Genomic DNA, 17,314 nt, shown 5'->3' with positions numbered 1-17,314 from the left:
TCTGGTTCTGGACTCACCCATCAGCGGAAACATGCTTCCTACCTCCAGATTGTCTAATCCTTTAATTATCTTATACATCTCAATCAGATCCCCTCTCATCCTCCTAAACTCAAGTGTATACAAGCCCAGTTGCTCCAACCTCCAATTGCTCAGTGTCATGTCCAATTAACTCTTAATAGTCTGGTTTGAAGAAATCATTTTTGAGCTCAACACTATAATATCCAGAGTAAGGGTCACTCGACCTGAAACGTTAATTCCAATTTCTCTCCACAGGTGCCCGCCAGGCCTGCTGAGCTTAACATAGAACATAGAACAGTACAGCACAGAACAGGCCCTTCAGCCCACGATGTTGTGCCGACCATTGGTCCTCATGTATGCACCCTCAAATTTCTGTGACCATATGCATGTCCAACAGTCTCTTAAATGTCCCCAATGACCTTGCATCCACAACTGCTGCTGGCAACGCATTCCATGCTCTCACAACTCTCTGTGTAAATAACCCGCCTCTGACATCCCCTCCATACTTTCCTCCAACCAGCTTAAAACTATGACCCCTCGTGTTAGCCTTTTCTGCCCTGGGAAATAGTCTCTGGCTATCAACTCTATCTATGCCTCTCATTATCTTGTATACCTCAATTAGGTCCCCTCTCCTCCTCCTTTTCTCCAATGAAAAAAGTTCGAGCTCAGTCAACCTCTCTTCATAAGATAAGCCCTCCAGTCCAGGCAGCATCCTGGTAAACCTCCTCTGAACCCTCTGCAAAGCACCCACATCTTCCCTTAATAGGGCGACCAGAACTAGACGCAGTATTCCAAGTGTGGTCTAACCAAAGTTTTATAGAGCTGCAACAAGATCTCACGACTCTTAAACTCAATCCCCCTGTTAATGAAAGCCAAAACACCATATGCTTTCTTAACAATCCTGTCCACTTGGGTGGCCATTTTAAGGGATCTATGTATCTGCACACCAAGATCCCTCTGTTCCTCCACACTGCCAAGAATCCTATCCTTAATCCTGTACTCAGCTTTCAAATTCGACCTTCCAAAATGCATCACCTCGCATTTATCCAGGTTGAGCTCCAACTGCCACCTCTCAGCCCATCTCTGCATCCTGTCAATGTCCTGCTGCAGCCTACAACAGCCCTCTATACTGTCAACGACACCTCCAACCTTTGTGTCGTCTGCAAATTTGCTTATCCAGGATTTTCTGTTTTTGCTACAATATCCTGGTTAGTTGACATTGTAGGACCATCCTTGGAAAAGAAAGAAGGTCATTAGTACATCCTTAATTTTCTAGATATGACAAGTTGATTCCCAGAGCTATTCCTTTAATGACAATTAGAGCTAGGCCAAAGGTGGAAAAGTTGAGAGACTTTTTTAAAGGTCAATTCTTTTTTTCTAAAATTCCTTAAGATTCAGGAATAGAATTCGCCCAAGTGAAATTCAGTGGTCCATTCAAAAATAGAGAGTTATTAAAGTGGCTTATCTGATAAACACCCCCGAGAAGAGGAAGAATTGTTTACAGAAACATAAACGTGTTGAAACAGCATCATAAGACTAAAGAGGATGAGGAAGAACAAATGTGTCAGGTGGTAAGAGTAATGGAAAATGATTGAGACAATAAGTAGAGGTAGACAACACTTGAAGTGAGCTTTCTTTGGTTTTGTCCAGCTAGAAAAGGACAATGGAAATATCTTGTAAGACTACTGAGGAAGTATAAGATCATCTGTAGAGATACATCTGAATATATATTAGCAAAACATAACGTCGGGACCGATAAAACAACATCCTTATCAGTTGAGCCCAGAAAAACAAGCTCAACTAGAAACACGGGTTAAATACATGCTAGAAAACCACTTCATTGAACCTAATTAAAGCACTTGGCGTTCACTGGTGGTGATCATTCCTAAACTGCATGGAATAAGTTGACTCTGTACAGATTACTGAAAGGTAATTGTGATCAAGTTGTATTAAAAAACCCAGAACTATTACAATTAAAAGTCTTGGTCATTACTTAGTGCAGAACTGGCATTTCTATATCACTTTTAAAACTGGAAAGCATTGAAAGATGTTTCACAGGAGCAAGCTGATACCACATCAACACACATGATCAACCTGTGTCACAAAGTCACACAGGGAACAGAATTTAACGTTCTGTAGTCCAAACTTGTGACAGATCTTTTATGACCTTTTTTACAAAGCACCAACTACCTCCTGATCCAATATCATTCTGGCATGTCTAGATATTCCAGAAATGACCACCCATTCCTCCTGCATGTCAGATTGTGCACATGTTACTATATAACAGGCCACTCAGTTTGTCATGTCTGTGCTGGCTCTCTATAAGAGCTTTTCAGCTCATCCTATGTCCCTTTCCTCCCCAGAGTCGTGCCACTGTTTTTTTTTTGTCTTCATGATCAGATGGAAATTGTGCACTCTTCCTGTAGCTGAATAGGTACATTCGCAGTCTTCCAATATGTGACCATAACTCTCTTAGTTTTAACATAGTTATGGAAAAAGATAAGACAAGCCCACAGGTTAAGATGCTAAACTGGAGCAGTGCTAATTTTGGGGCCATTAGGCAGGATCTAGCAGAGGTCGACTGGGTGAATCTGTTTGAAGGTAAAGGAATAACCAGCAAGTGGGAGGCTTTTACAAGTGTGATATCAAGAGTCCAGGGACAGTATGTCCCTGTTAGGATGAAGGGAAAAGCTGGTAGGTTTAGGGATCCCTGGCTGACAAGGGATATTGAGGTTCTGTTCGGGAAAAAGAAGAAGGCACACATTTGGTTTAAGCGATAAGGCTCAAGTGACTTCCAAGATTACTATAAAAAGTGTAGGAGCACACTTAAGAGATGAACAAAAAGAGGATACGAGACGGATCTGGCCATATGAGGTTCAAGATAATGCCACAAGGTTCTAAAGCTGTAATAAGAGTAAAAGGGTGGCCCGGGAAAGAACAGGTACCCTTAAAGTTCAGCATGACTGACTACGCATGTAGCCACAGGAGATGGGGAAGATTTTTAATGAACATTTCTCCTCAGTGTTTACTAAGGAAAGGATCATGGATGCTAAGGAAATAAGGGAAACGAGTGGGGATGTTTCAGAGCACATACATATTACCATCCAGGGGGCACTTGCAGCCCTAACACACATTAAATGGATAAATCCCTTGGGCCTGATTAAATCTATCCCTGGATTTTGTGGAAGGCTAGGGAAGAATTTGCAGAGGCCCTTACAGAGGTTTTTGCTTCATCATTAGCCACTGGTGAAGTCCTAGAAGACTGGAGGGTGGCTAATGTTATTCTCCTGCTTAAGAAAGGTAGCAAAGACAAGCCAAGGAGCTACAGGCCAGTGAGCCTGAAATCAGTGGTAGACAACTTATTGGAGAAGATACTGAGGGACAGGACCAACCAACATTTGGATAGTCAAGTCTCATAAGACATAGTCACGTGGATTTGTGTGCGGGAAGTCACATCTGACAAATCTTTCAGACTTTTTGTACAGGTAACCATGAGGTTGGATGACGGTAGGGCAGTGGGTATTGTCGATATGGACTTTACTTAGGCCGTCAACAAGGTCCTGCACGGCAGGCTGGTCATGGAAGTTAGGTTGCATGGGATCCAATGATAGGTAGCTAATTATATTCAAAATTGGCTCGATGGTAGGAAGCAGAGGATGATGGTTGATGGTTATTTCTCAGTCTGGAGGCCTGTGGCTAGTGGTGTACCACAGGGGTTGGTGCTTGGACCTTTGTTATTTCTTATTTACATAAATGATCTGGATGTGAATGTACAAGGCAGGATTGGTAAGTTTGCAAAATTAGGAGATATCATTGATAGCGAAGAAGGTTATCAAAAATTACAGACGAATGTTGATCAGATGAGGAAGTGGGCTGAAGATCGGCAAATGCAATTCAATACTGCTAAGTGTGAGGTGTTGCACTTTGGAAAGTCAAACTAAGGTAGGACTTATACAGTAAATGATAAGGTCCTGAGGTGTATTGTGGAACAAAGGGACTTGGGTGTACAAATACAGAGTTTGTTGAAAGCAGTATTACAAGTGGACAGGGTGGTGAAGAAGGCATTTGGCATGCTGGCCTCCATCGGTCAAGGCATTGAGTATAGGAATTGGGACATTATGGTACAATTGTATAAGTTGTTGGGTGAGGCCACACTTGGAGTATTGTGTAGACCCTGTTACACGAAATACATAGTTAAGCTGCAAAGTGCTCAAAAGAAGATTTACAAGGATGTTCCCAGGACTGGTAGGTCTGAGTTAAAGGGAGAGGTTGGCCAAGATAGGACTTTATTCCTTGGAATGTAGGAGAGTGAGGGGTGACCACATTTAGGTGCTTAAAATCATGATGAGCACAGATAAGATGAATGCATTTATTCTTTTTGCCAGGAATGAAAAATTAAAAACTAGAGGGCATAGATTTAAGGTGAGAGGGTAAAGATTTAAGCAGGATCTGAGGGGCAACCTATTCACACAGAGAATGGTGCATATATGGAATGGGCTGCCAGAGAACATGGTTAAGGCAGGTCCAAGAGCAACATGAAAAAAAACATTTGGATAGGTACGTGGATGGGAAGGGTTTAGAGGGATATGGACCAAATGCAGGCAATTGGAACTAGCTGAACGGGCGCCATGGTCAGCATGGAAGAGTTTGCCCCATCCTGTGAACCAGGCAATTCTATGTCAATTGATGGCACAATAACAGTTTACTTGGGCCAAAAACAGAAAGTTTTGGAGAAACTCAGAAGGTCTGGAGGCAGCTGTGGAGAGAAAGCAGAGTTAACCTTTCAGATCCAGTGTCTCCCTTATAAAAGGAAATGTTAACTCTGCTTCCTAATCTAACTCCATCTGCCTGTTCTTAGTTCATATCCCTCTAAATGAACTACACAGGGCATTTGGTGGCCCTTCTTTCAGAAGAAAATGTGCTAATCCCGATAGAGTAATACAGCACGGAAACAGATCCTTTGGTCCAATTCATCTGCACTGACTAGATAACTTAAACTGATCTAGTCCCATTTGCCAGCTCTTGGCCCATACCCTTCTAAACTCCTTCTACTGACTGTTATCTTATTCCTTTATTTTCCTAGTTTAAATTAGGAAAGACTTTAATGTTAACTACTACCTTATTTCTGTATTTTTCTATTTATTCTGTGAAGTAATGCTTAACTTTTTAAATGCTTTTCTTACTACTTTGTATCTAAGTTTTTTGTACCCAGGCACCATGATACCTAAGGCGGGGCCTTGTGTGGTGATATTATACTTCACTATACTCCTGTGCTTGAGTAACATGTCGCAATAAAATCTAAATCTAACTCTAAATTTATTCATGCATCCATCCAGATGCCTTTTAAATATTGTAATTGTACCAGCCTCTGGCAGCTCATTCCACACATGCACCACTCTTTGTGTAAAAAACTGCCCCTCTTTACCCTCTTGCCTTAAACCTATGTCCTCTAGTTTTGGACTCCCCTAACCTCGGAAAAACACCATGGCTATTCACCCTATTCATGTACTTCATGATTTTATAAACCTCTATAAAGTCACCCTCAGCCTCTGACACTCCAGGAAAATAGCCCTAGGCTATTCAGCCTCTCACTACAGCTCAAACCCTCCAACCCTGGCAAAATCCTCGTAAATCTGTTCATGAACCCCTTCAAGTTTTACAACATCCTTCCTATCGCAGTGTGACCAGAACTGAACACAGTATTCCAAACGTGGTCTAACCAATGTCATGTTTAGCTGTCACATGACCACCCCCGATCTCTTATACTCAATGCACTAACCAATGAAGGCAAGCATACCAAATACCTTCTTCACTGAAAATCAAAAGAACTACTGCTACTGTGAATCAGGAACAAAAACAAAGTTGCTGGAAAAGCTCTGCAGGTCTGGCAGCACCTGTGAAGCAGAAAACAGAGTTAATATTTTGGATCCGGTGACCCTTCTTCAGAACTGAGGAAGCTCTACAAAGTCACTTCCTAAGTTCTGAGGAAGGGTCATCAGACCCGAAATGTTAACTCTGTTTTCTCCTTCACAGATGCTGCCAGACCTGCTGAGCTTTTCCAGCAACTTTGTTTTTGTACCTTCTTCATTGTCCTGTTGACCTGCGACTCTTACTTTCAAGGAACTATGATCCTGCACTCCAAGGTCTCATTGTTCAGAAACACTCCCCAGGACCTTACCATTAAGTGTATAAGTCCTGTCCTGATTTGTCTATCCAAAATGCAGCACCTCACATTTATCTCAATTAAACTCCATCTCTTGGGCCCATTGGCCCACCTGATCAAGATCCTAATGTACCCCTGAGGTTACCTCTTCGTTGTGCTACGCTTCCAATTTTGGTCTCATCTGCAATAGAACATAGAACATTACAGCGCAGTACAGGCCCTTCGGCCCTCGATGTTGTGCCGACCTGTCATACCGATCTGAAGCCCATCTAACCTACACTATTCCACGTACATCCATATGCTTATCCAATGACGACTTAAATGTACCTAAAGTTGGCGAATCTACTACCGTTGCAGGCAAAGCGTTCCATTCCCTTACTACTCTCTGAGTAAAGAAACTACCTCTGACATCTGTCCTATATCTTTCACCCCTCAATTTAAAACTATGCCCCCTCGTGCTCGCCGTCACCATCCTAGGAAAAAGGTTCTCCCTATCCACCCTATCTAATCCTCTGATTATTTTATATGTTTCAATTAAGTCACCTCTCAACCTTCTTCTCTCTAATGAAAACAGCCTCAAATCCCTCAGCCTTTCCTCGTAAGACCTTCCCTCCATACCAGGCAACATCCTAGTCAATCTCCTCTGCACCCTCTCCAAAGCTTCCACATCCTTCTTATAATGTGGTGACCAGAACTGTACACAATATTCCAAGTGCGGCCGCACCAGAGTTTTGTACAGTTTCACCATAACCTCTTGGTTCCGGAACTCGATTCCTCTATTAATAAAAGCTAAAACACTGTATGCCTTCTTAACAGCCCTGTCAACCTGGGTGGCAACTTTCAAGGATCTGTGTACATGGACATGGAGATCTCTCTGCTCATCTACACTGCTAAGAATCTTACCATTAGCCCAGTACTTTGCCTTCTGGTTACTCCTACCAAAGTGCATCACACCACACTTGTCTGTATTAAACTCCATTTGCCACCTCTCAGCCCAGCTCTGTAGCTTATCTATGTCTCTCTGCAACCTACAGCATCCTTCGCCACTATCCACAACTCCACCGACCTTAGTGTCGTCTGCAAATTTACTAACCCATCCTTCCATGCCCTCATCCAGGTCATTTATATAAATGACAAACAGCAGTGGACCCAACACCAACCCTTGCGGTACACCACCAGTAACTAGTGTCCAGGATGAACATTTTCCATCAACTACCGCCCTCTGTCTTCTTTCAGCAAGCCAAGTTCCGATCCAAACTGCTATATCTTCCACAATTCCATTCCTCCGCATTTTGTACAATAGCCTATTGTGGGGAACCTTATCGAACGCCTTGCTGAAATCCATATACACCACATCAACCGGTTTACTCTCATCTACCTGCTTGGTCACCTTCTCAAAGAACTCAATAAGGTTTGTGAGGTACGACCTTCCCTTCACAAAACCGTGCTGACTATCCCTAATCAATTTATTCTTTTCTCGATGATTATAAATCCTATCTCTTATAACCTTTTCCAACACTTTACCAACAACTGAGGTAAGGCTCACTGGTCTATAATTACCAGGGTTGCCTCTACTCCCCTTCTTGAACAGGGGAACCACATTTGCTATCCTCCAGTCATCTGGCACTATTCCTGTAGACAATGACGAGTTAAAGATCAATGCCAAAGGCTTGGTAATCTCCTCCCTGGCTTCCCAGAGGATCCTAGGATAAATCCCATCCGGCCCAGGGGGCTTATCTATCTTCACCCTCTGTAGGATTTCTAATACCTCTTCCTTGTGAACCTCAATCCCACCTAGTCTAGTAGTCCGTATCTCAGTATTCTCCTCGACAACATTGTCGTTTTCTAGAGTGAATACTGTCGAAAAATATTCATTTAGCACTTCCCCTATCTCATCTGACTCCACACACAACTTACCACTACTATCCTTGATTGGGCCTAATCTTCTTTTGTCATTCTTTTATTCCTTAAATACCTATAGAAAGCCTTAGGGTTTACCTTGATCCTATCCACCAACAACTTCTCATGTCTCCTCCTGGCTCTTCTGAGCTCTCTCTTTAACCATTTTTTTGTCTTTGTTTTTAGTTTATTCGCCCCACTGCACTCCCTTCGCCAGATGATTCAGCAGCCCTGAAACTCAGGAGTAAACCTCAGGTACAGCGTCAGACAACGGCGGTGGTCCTTCGACGTCAAACCCTCCTTTACAAAGATGGCGTCAATCGCCGCGTGCGCAGGCGCGGCGGTTTCCTCTTGCACTCTGACGCTGACTCTTTGGCGGTGGCGCTCCCTCCCGGCTCCTTGTTCCAGAAGTTTCTAAAGCGGCGGCGGCGACGACGACGACGACATGGCGACAGAGCGGTGAGTTGTGTGCTGTGTTCGCTGTTCAAGTGTGCTTTCGGCTCATGTACGCTCCTTTTTTTAAAAAAAATCTGTTTGTTTTATGATGTTTTGTCAGAGTCATTACAGACCAGTTCATCGCGGAGTGTCCGGAGAAAGCACTGGAGGTGAGTGAAAGGTTTGTTTTTTTTTGTTTCTCAAACCCACCGCTTCGGCCTGTTAAGTTTCCAGTGTTGGGGGGAGTAAAGTGTTCGGAAAGGCACCTGTTTCTCCCGGTCCTTGAGCATGTGGAGGTGGGGCCGAACTCGGGTGCAGCATGGTTCATGCCGTGAAACTGGACCAGAGTGCCACAAATGTTATACTTGCAGCCATTCGGCCCATCGTGCCTGTGCCGTTCCTTCCCACAGGTCCCCGATTTCGTTTTTCTGCTGGTGGGTGCGTGGGAGTAATTGGCAAGGCCGGTATTTGTTACCTATTTCTGTTTGGAAGCTTGGACTCTTTGGACTGCTGCAGTCCATGTGGTGTGGATGCACCCACAATACTGTTAGGAAAGGCGTTCCTGAATAGTAATTTTAAAGGGTGCTCCATCGACAAGTTTTTAGTCGTCTGTTGTAATATCTCGCTGGCTGCGTATCATGAATATACGTGATAAATTAACATTAGGGAAGTAAATGTGTTGCTAAAGGAGTGGTGTGGGAAAGAGGGACTCCATTTCATGGAGCATTGGCATAGGCTTTGGAATAGGAGGGACCTGTACTTCTGGGATGATCTCCACTCGAACCGGTCGGGAATCATTGACGGGGTGGTCATTGGGGCTTTAAGCTAGTGAAATGGGATGGTAAGGGGAAATTGCAGGATGTATAATGGTAAATAGAAAAGGAAACAGCAGGTTAAAATTTTATGTGGGAGGGTTTAACTACATTGAGGACTGAAGGAAGTTAAGAGGAAGGAAAACTCAGGAGATATTAGTGGTGATGTTAGAATTCACAAAGGGGGTATAAAAACCAACATAAAGGTACTTTATGTAAATGTACTGTTCAAAACAAGGTAGATGATTTATTGGTCAAAATATTGAAAATGAGTATGATTTAGTAGACATTATTGAGACGTGGTTGCAGGATGGTCACAACTGGAAATTAAATATCCAGGGGCATCTGACTTTTCGGAAGGACAGACAGGAACATAAGGGAGGTGGTGTTACTCTGATTTTTAAGGGTGACATCAGGGCAGTAGTGAGAGATTTAGGTTTTGTGGAGAATAAGGCTGAGTCCAGCAGCCTTGCAGCAGCACATGGGCAACAAGTTATGGACAGAGGCAAGTGCAAGGGGGTAATCCTACCACTTAACCTCGGAGCAGCTGAGTGCCGGTTTGGAGTGCAATGGGCATTGCTGTTGGACTGGGGTGTGACACATGGTTGGACCATGTGCTTTGTGCTGAAATGTCTGTTCAAAATTACCTACCTTACTACAATGTTAACCTTTTTAATATTTTCTTATTTTTAACTTTAAGTAATGCAACTAGTTTTAATCCTCTGCTATATCCAAGAATTGCATCCAGGTACTTGCGCCTAAGATGTCGTCATCAGACAGACATTGTGAAGGTTTTCACTGTACTTCTACAATGGAATCCACAGGACAATGAAAGGATATTGTAAATTAGAAATTGTAAGAAAAAGTCACTGATAGGTGTAGTCTGTAAGCCACCAGATAATAACATCACATTAGGATGGGCAATAAACAAAATAACTAATGCCTGTAAAAATGGTACAGTAATTATCGCGGCAGGTTTTGATGTACATCTTGATTGGTCGAACCGAGTTGGTCAAGGCAGCAATTGAGAAGGAGTTCATTGAATATATTCACGATAGCTTTCTTGAGCAATATGAAATGGAACCGACGTGGGAGTGAGCTGTCCTCAGTCTGGTCCTGTGTAATGAGACAGGGATAATTAATGATCTCATCTTAGTGATCCTCTTGGAAGAAGCAATCACAGTATGGTTGAATTTAGAGTACAGATGGAAAGTGAGAACATAAAATTCAGTGCCAAAGTCTTGTCCTTAAATGTAGGAGACTACAATAGGATGAGGGAGGAGTTGGCTCAAGTAGATTGGAAGTAAAGGCTCTGTGGTGGGACAGTAGCAGCAATGGAGGACTTTGCATGCAATTTTTCAAAGTACTTAGCAACAGTATATGCCGAGGAAATGGGAAAAACTGTAGGAAAAGTGGTAGTCAGTCATGGATGTCTGAGGAAACAAGGGAGGCTATCAGAATGAAAGACGAGGCGTACAAAGGGGTAAAGACCAGTGCGCAACTAGAAGACTGGGAAAACTTTGAAGTTCAACAGAAAGCCACAAAAGGCTATAAAGAAAAGTAAGATAGTTTAGTCTCAGAAATCTCTCTCAGCATATAAAGACAGATAGCAAAAGTTTCTATAAATTTATAAAACAAAAAAGAGTAAAGCAGGTAGTTAAGAAGGGAAATATAATTTTGTTCTTCATTGTTGGGGGCATTGAGTTTAAAGGAGGGAGGTTATGCTGCAGCTGTATCGGCTGTTGGTGAGGCCACACCTGGAGTACTGTGTGCAGTTTTGGTCTCCTTACTTGAGAAAAGATGTACTCGCAGTGGTTAGGGTGCTGAGGAGATTCAGTAGGTTGTTTTCAGAGATGAAGGGGTTGGCTTATGAGGAGAGGCTGAATATACTGCCATTATATTTTTTGGGATTTAGAAGTATAACTGGGGATCTTATAGAAACGTATAAAATTTATGAAGGGAATAGATAAGATAGAATCAGGGAGGTTGTTTCCACAGGTGGGAGAAACTAGAACAAGAGCGCATATCCTCAAAATTAGGGGGAGAAGATTTAGTACTAAATTGAGGAGGAAGTTCTTCACCTAAAGGGTCGTGAATCTCTGGAATTCCCTGCCCAGTGAAATAGTTGAGGCTTCCTCATTGAATATTTTTAAAACAGAGGTAGATAATTTTTTTGAATAGTAAAGGAATTAAGCATTGTGTTGAGAGGGTAGATAAGTGGAACAGCCATGAACTTATTGAATGACGGAGCAAGCTTGAAGGGCCAGATGACTTACTCCCGGTTCTTTTGTTTTCTTTATTTACTTTGCCGTTCATAAAGTTTTCAACTTTTGGGAAGGTTTTCTTTTATTCATTCATGGGGTGTGGGTGTTGCAGGCTGTGTTAGCATCTACAGTCTTGTCACTCTTAATTATCTGGGAGAAGGTGGCTGTTTTCTTGAATTGCTATTCAACCCTCCCACACACCTAAGCAGTCTCAAAATTCAATCAAGTTTGTTTGATGTGTTCTCCTGACAGTCATCCTGACTTTCTGATTTGATTAATCCGGTCCGTGTTGAGACGACCTCAATGTTTTCTAAAAGTTTTCACTCCACTGATAGACGCGCTCGTCTACAGTAACCTGTTTATACTTAACCTTGAATTAATGGCACCATGCTGTCGGTCTTCCAGCCCTCTGCCACTTCTGCAGCCACAGAAAATTTGAAAATATTGGCAGTTTTGCAATATCTTCTGTTGCCCCTAGGATACATCTTGTTTGGACTGGGGATTTATCCAATTTTAAGGCTGTAATTATTAATGCCCCCTTTTTACCTTTTGAAATGGGATGAGTGAATGATTACATGCAACAATACATGGAAGTAAAACAGGTCTGGGCGTGTGGCAAGTATGACAGTTCGAAGTTCTGGATATCTTGTCTGGCAAATTAAATTGGAATCGGTGAAAAATAATGTGAATTTGGAGGTAATTACTGAAGAAGGCATTGTGGCTCTAGGATTTGTTAGCTATCTGATCGAATATGAATACAGAAGTAGGAATCGAACAATATGGAAGAGCAAGGTAAAAATTAAGTTAGAGGTTCCTCAAAAAAGAAGTAATGTTACTTTAAGGATTAATACAAAAACACATCTTGCAGGTGCTGAAAGTCTGAAATAAGAGCAAAAAATGCTGTAGAAACTCAATTTTAGAGAGGACCTGAGGAAAAATGTTTCAAATCAATGATCTTTGCAAGATTAAAGAAATCATGACTGTTGTCCAGAACCTAAACTCTGGAATAAAACTGGAAAGTGCAGGAGAACCTGAGTTGGTCCAGCAGCATCTGTGTAGAGAGAAACTGAGTTAAAGTTTTCAGTTCAGTCTTGTTCACATCTGGAAGAGTCTTTGGACCCAAAACAGTAACACACTCTCTCTCTCTCTCTCTCTCTCTCTCTCTCTCCAAAGATGTTAAGAGACTCGCAGAGTTATTCTAGCATTTTCTGTTTTCATTAATGATTTCCGCCATCCACAATGTTTTGCTTTGGCCTCGGCTCTGCCTTTTCACCTTGCTTCCATTTTAAGACAGTTGGTTCAGAACCTAACTCTTGTATCAAGCATTTATTTACCTGCATGTACAGTGCATCTCCTTATGACTTGATATCATTCTGCTTTATAATATCTTTGGATCAGCTTGAGATATTAGGATGGCTTGCTGAATTTGAAGTTGATTAGCTGCTGAGGGCAGGATGCACGGAGATTGCTGACTACCGTGGGTGCCATGAGATTGAAGAATTGCTGATGCTCAAAACTGATTGAAAGGATAATCCCAGAAACTTCAGCCCAGTCAGTTCATCTCTTGTGAAAAGGCTCACTGCTTCCAACTTAACAATCACTTAGAGAAATGTGGATTTATTGAGGAAAGTCAGTACAGATTTCTTTAGGAAAATTGTTTAAGTAACTGGTATCAGAGGGAATTAATGAAGAAAGTGGTTGATGCACTTGATGTGTACACACACTTCTGAAAGGCGTTTGATAAAGTTTCACATCACAGGCTTGTCAACCATCAACCAAACCGAAATAAATGGAATAGAAAGGAAAGTGGCAGCAAAAAATTCCAGTTGGATAAATGAGAAGAAACTGTGTGGTGGGAGCTGATGGCTTTATATTTAGTGAAGCCTGGAGCTGAGGAATAGCCAAACCTTTTGTATTAATGATGGTTAGTCCACTACTTGACATACAGAAAGGGCACACTTCCGTAATGTGTAGTATTATCTGTATCTCTCCAGAAATGTGTCAGGGTTTGTATTAAAACATCCGTGATAGAGTGGGCCACACGGGGACCTTAGCTATCTTGTTCTGGCATAATGGTAATGTCACTAGACTTGTAATTAAAATTCAGAGGCTAAGGGTCAAATCCCACCAGCCCGCTAAAGGAATTTATATTCTCTTCATAAACCTGCAATTAAAAGTAATCCCTGTAATAGTTATCTTGAAACAATTATATTAAAAACCCACCACTTCATTGCCCTTTAGGGTCTGAAAGCTGCTCTACTTGCCTAACCTGGCGTTCACGTAATTGTAAACCCGATCTTTGTGTTTGAGTCTTCTTGCCCCTGGAATGGTCTGGCATGTCAGTCAGTTGTACTAAACCACTTAAGTTTAATAAGCTATGAAATCAGATGAAACACTCAGCATTATCTAGGCACTAGAAACTACAGGATATATTCCCTCTTGATGATAACGCAAAGTCCTTCTAATATCTGGGGGTTTGTCGCACAATTGGAAAAGCAAGGCGCCATAGTCAACATCGATGGGTACGTCTGTCCCACAACCAAGGCAGGTCCACTGGAACTGATAGCACAGTGGTATACAGCTAGAACAGACCTACCTTAAGAATACTCATCATGGCACTAGATCCCATAAGGTCTCATGGCATCAAGTCAAGTATGAAACCTGCTGATTATCACCTTTCCTGCCCTCCCACCCATCCAGAGTTGATAGACCAGTATGCCTCCATGTCAGACAATAATCACTAGAAGCACTGAGGGGTGGCATGGGCTTGGAATATACTCAGGGTGGGGATTCAATGTTGACTGCCAAAGTGACTCAAATATACAGTAAATTCCTGCCACTTGCATGTGTGTTTTGCAAATATACTCACCTAAACTACCTATCTTTTTGATCACTGCAAGTCCAATCTTTGCTTAATGGTAGTTCAAAGAAAGTGCGTACAGTATGTGCATCTTAAAGTTTGCCATCTTTCAAAGTCACTGTTAATGAGGATTTCAAAGAAAGGAGTCTCATAAGTGGTGGATTATATTTTAATCACTATTAAGCAAACTGGCTGGCTTAAGGACGTAGTTGCTGCTAGACTTGTTTGCAGGAGGCAGTAGCAAGAAGGAAGAACCTTCTCGATTTTTGTCATCGCTGCCTGAGAGAGATGCATCCCAGCCATGCTGCAAAACACTAAAATTTTTAAAGTCCATAGTATTGTGTGGCAGTACCAGCATGTGATATGAGACTGATTTAACAACTGGGTGTCCATGAGGTGTTGTGGGCCATTAACACCAGCTGGTTTGTACTGAAATTTAATTTGCAACTGCATGTATCCATTGCTCCACCTCAAGCCAGATGTACGCTCTGATTTAGAGAAGGGCATGCTAGGAAAAGGCACAGCCATTCCAAGAATTGAACCTCACCTCAGTTTATAGATACTTGCATATAAAGCAGTAGAAGTATCATGTTACAGATATAATTTCACAGCTAAAAGATTAATTCAAAGCTGTCCTATCCAATCAGTTCTGAATGGTGGTGGCCAGTAATATAAGAAACTGATGAAGTGGCTCTACAAGTATTCTCAACCTTAGTATTGGGGGAACTGAGCATGTCAGTACCAATGACAAGGCTTAAAGTATTTGTATCTTCATGTGGAACTGCTGAGTATGTCAGTTTTAGCGCTGCTTCAAGAACTTAGCATCAGGTACCAGTTTCCAGCCCATTAGATTCACTATGACACCAAGAAATGGCTGAGGTGCTGAATAGTGTGAAAACTATGGGCTCTGACAACAGTTTGAACATAGAATCCCTACAGTGTGGAAACAGGCCCTTCAGCCCAACAAGTTTACACCAACACTTGGAGCATCTCACCTAAACCAATCCACCTAAGCTACGCATTCCTGAACACGAGGGCAGTTTAGCATGGCCAGTCCACCTAACTTTCAGATCTTTGGACTGTGGGAGGAAACCTACCCGCACATGGTGAGAATATGCAAACTCCACACAGACAGTCGCCCAAGGGTAGAATTGAATCGGGATCCTTGGCGCTATGAAGCAGCAGTGCTAACCACTGAGCTACCATACCAACAGGTGTTAGTAATGTAGACATGTGCTTTTGTACTAGCTGTGTCCCTTGTCAAACTCTTCCAGCATGGCTTCAGCACTGGCATCTATTCAACGATGTGGAAAATTGCCTGGATATGACTTGTCTGAAAAAAGAACAAATCCTACTAAGGCATTTACAGTCTTGTTTGTCCACTCTGGATCGTCAGCAAAGTGCTGATGTTGTCGACATCAAGTGCTCCTTGATAACAATAACCTGCTCAGTTTAGGTTCCACAAGGACCAACCATTCCTGACGTCTCCAATACTTTGTTCCCAATCTGTATGACCAAGCTGAACTCCAGAGATGAGTGACTATCTTGATAGCAAGTCAGCATTTGAATATGTGCAGCATCAAGGGCTTGAACAGAACGGGAACCAATAGGATGGGTAGGGAGGAGAATTCCCCACTAGTTGAAGTCCTGCCTAGTACTAAAGAAACTGCTGTTGGAAGTGGATCTTGATTGTATACGTTGGTATGGAAGTTCTGCAAGATAGTGCCCTGGTTGTGACCATCCTCTGTTGTTTTACCACTGGCCTTACATTTAGCGTAAGGGGCTAGATGTAGCAGTTTGTTATTTTTTTCTTTTTGCGTTCGTTTAGAATTGTTCTTTGTGGAAAGACCTGGACAACATTCAAGCTTAGACTGATAAATCACATCTAAAGTTTTCAGCAAACAAGCACCAGGCAATTACTATTCCCAACGGGAGAATCTAACGATCTCTTCCTGACGTAAAATGACATTACTGTTGCTGAATCTCGCTCCATAAACATTCTGAGGTGAACACTGTCTAAAAACTGAGTAAAATTAGCTGTATCAATACAGTTGAGAAGAATGAGTTATAGGCTGGGAAATGTGTAGCTAATAATTCTCATCCTTACTCCTTAATCCAATGCACCAACTATAAGGTGCATGTCAGAAGGTGGCGTACGCTCCTCCACGTGCCTAAATGAGTGAGTCCCATTTAATCTTTGCCCACTTGATGTCACCTAGCTTTGTTTAGATGATAGTGCCATCAGTGCAGCATTCCCTCAGCACTGCACTTGTGTGTTTGTCTAAATTATGTGCTTAAGTCTCTGATTTATGAACTTATGCCTATCTGTTTCTGAAGCAATGCTGCTCCCACTAAGTCAAGTCAAATACAAAGTCATACGTTGTTTTTCAGTTTTCAGCTCTGTATCTGCATTTATAATATACACTGTAAAGCTGTTTTACTGCAGTTACAGATTAAACTAATGTTTGTTAGTCAGTGTTATGTGATGAATATTTGACTTTTAGAGGATCCTCATCACCCTGTTGCATGTTGCCAAGTAAGTCTGAGATAACGGATTCAAAGGTGAAAAGGGTTAGGGCTAAAGTTGTAAAGCCCTTGTTGCTCTTTGTTTCTGCTAATTTTTTGAGTTTGTGTTTATGTCACCAGTGTAATCTTTGAAGCAGTCAAAAATGTGGTTAATGTTTTGGAGCTGACTTGCAATGCTTGCAAGTATTAATAATCAGAAACACGTGTTCGAGTGTGTTTGAATTAGTTGCATGTTTTCAGTCATCACTATGCTCGTGTCCCTGGTGGGGAATATCTGTTTGTACAGATATACTGGTGAAGTTCAACTTACCAACTTGTTAATGAAAATTAACCAGCG

At 42.1% G+C, this 17,314-nt stretch overlaps 1 protein-coding gene across 4 annotated transcripts in view; it reads left to right on the top strand.

Moving 5' to 3' along the window:
• Window positions 1-8,436: 8,436 nt before the first annotated feature.
• sugt1 (SGT1 homolog, MIS12 kinetochore complex assembly cochaperone) overlaps window positions 8,437-17,314 on the top strand; it is a 78,572-nt gene continuing 69,694 nt past the window's right edge. The window contains exons 1-2 of one of the 4 annotated variants that reach the window (XM_048532565.1): window positions 8,437-8,539; window positions 8,637-8,685. In XM_048532565.1, the coding sequence (XP_048388522.1) occupies window positions 8,526-8,539; window positions 8,637-8,685 (63 nt within the window). In that variant the 5' untranslated portion in view covers window positions 8,437-8,525. Of the gene's footprint in view, window positions 8,540-8,635; window positions 8,697-17,314 lie in introns of those variants that run through there. The other 3 variants (XM_048532563.1, XM_048532566.1, XM_048532567.1) reach the window with 3 other exon arrangements.

Source organism: Stegostoma tigrinum, chromosome 6 (assembly GCF_030684315.1).
Source record: "Stegostoma tigrinum isolate sSteTig4 chromosome 6, sSteTig4.hap1, whole genome shotgun sequence".
Classification (NCBI taxonomy): Eukaryota; Metazoa; Chordata; class Chondrichthyes; order Orectolobiformes; family Stegostomatidae; genus Stegostoma; species Stegostoma tigrinum.
This window is presented reverse-complemented; position numbering and strand designations above follow the sequence as displayed.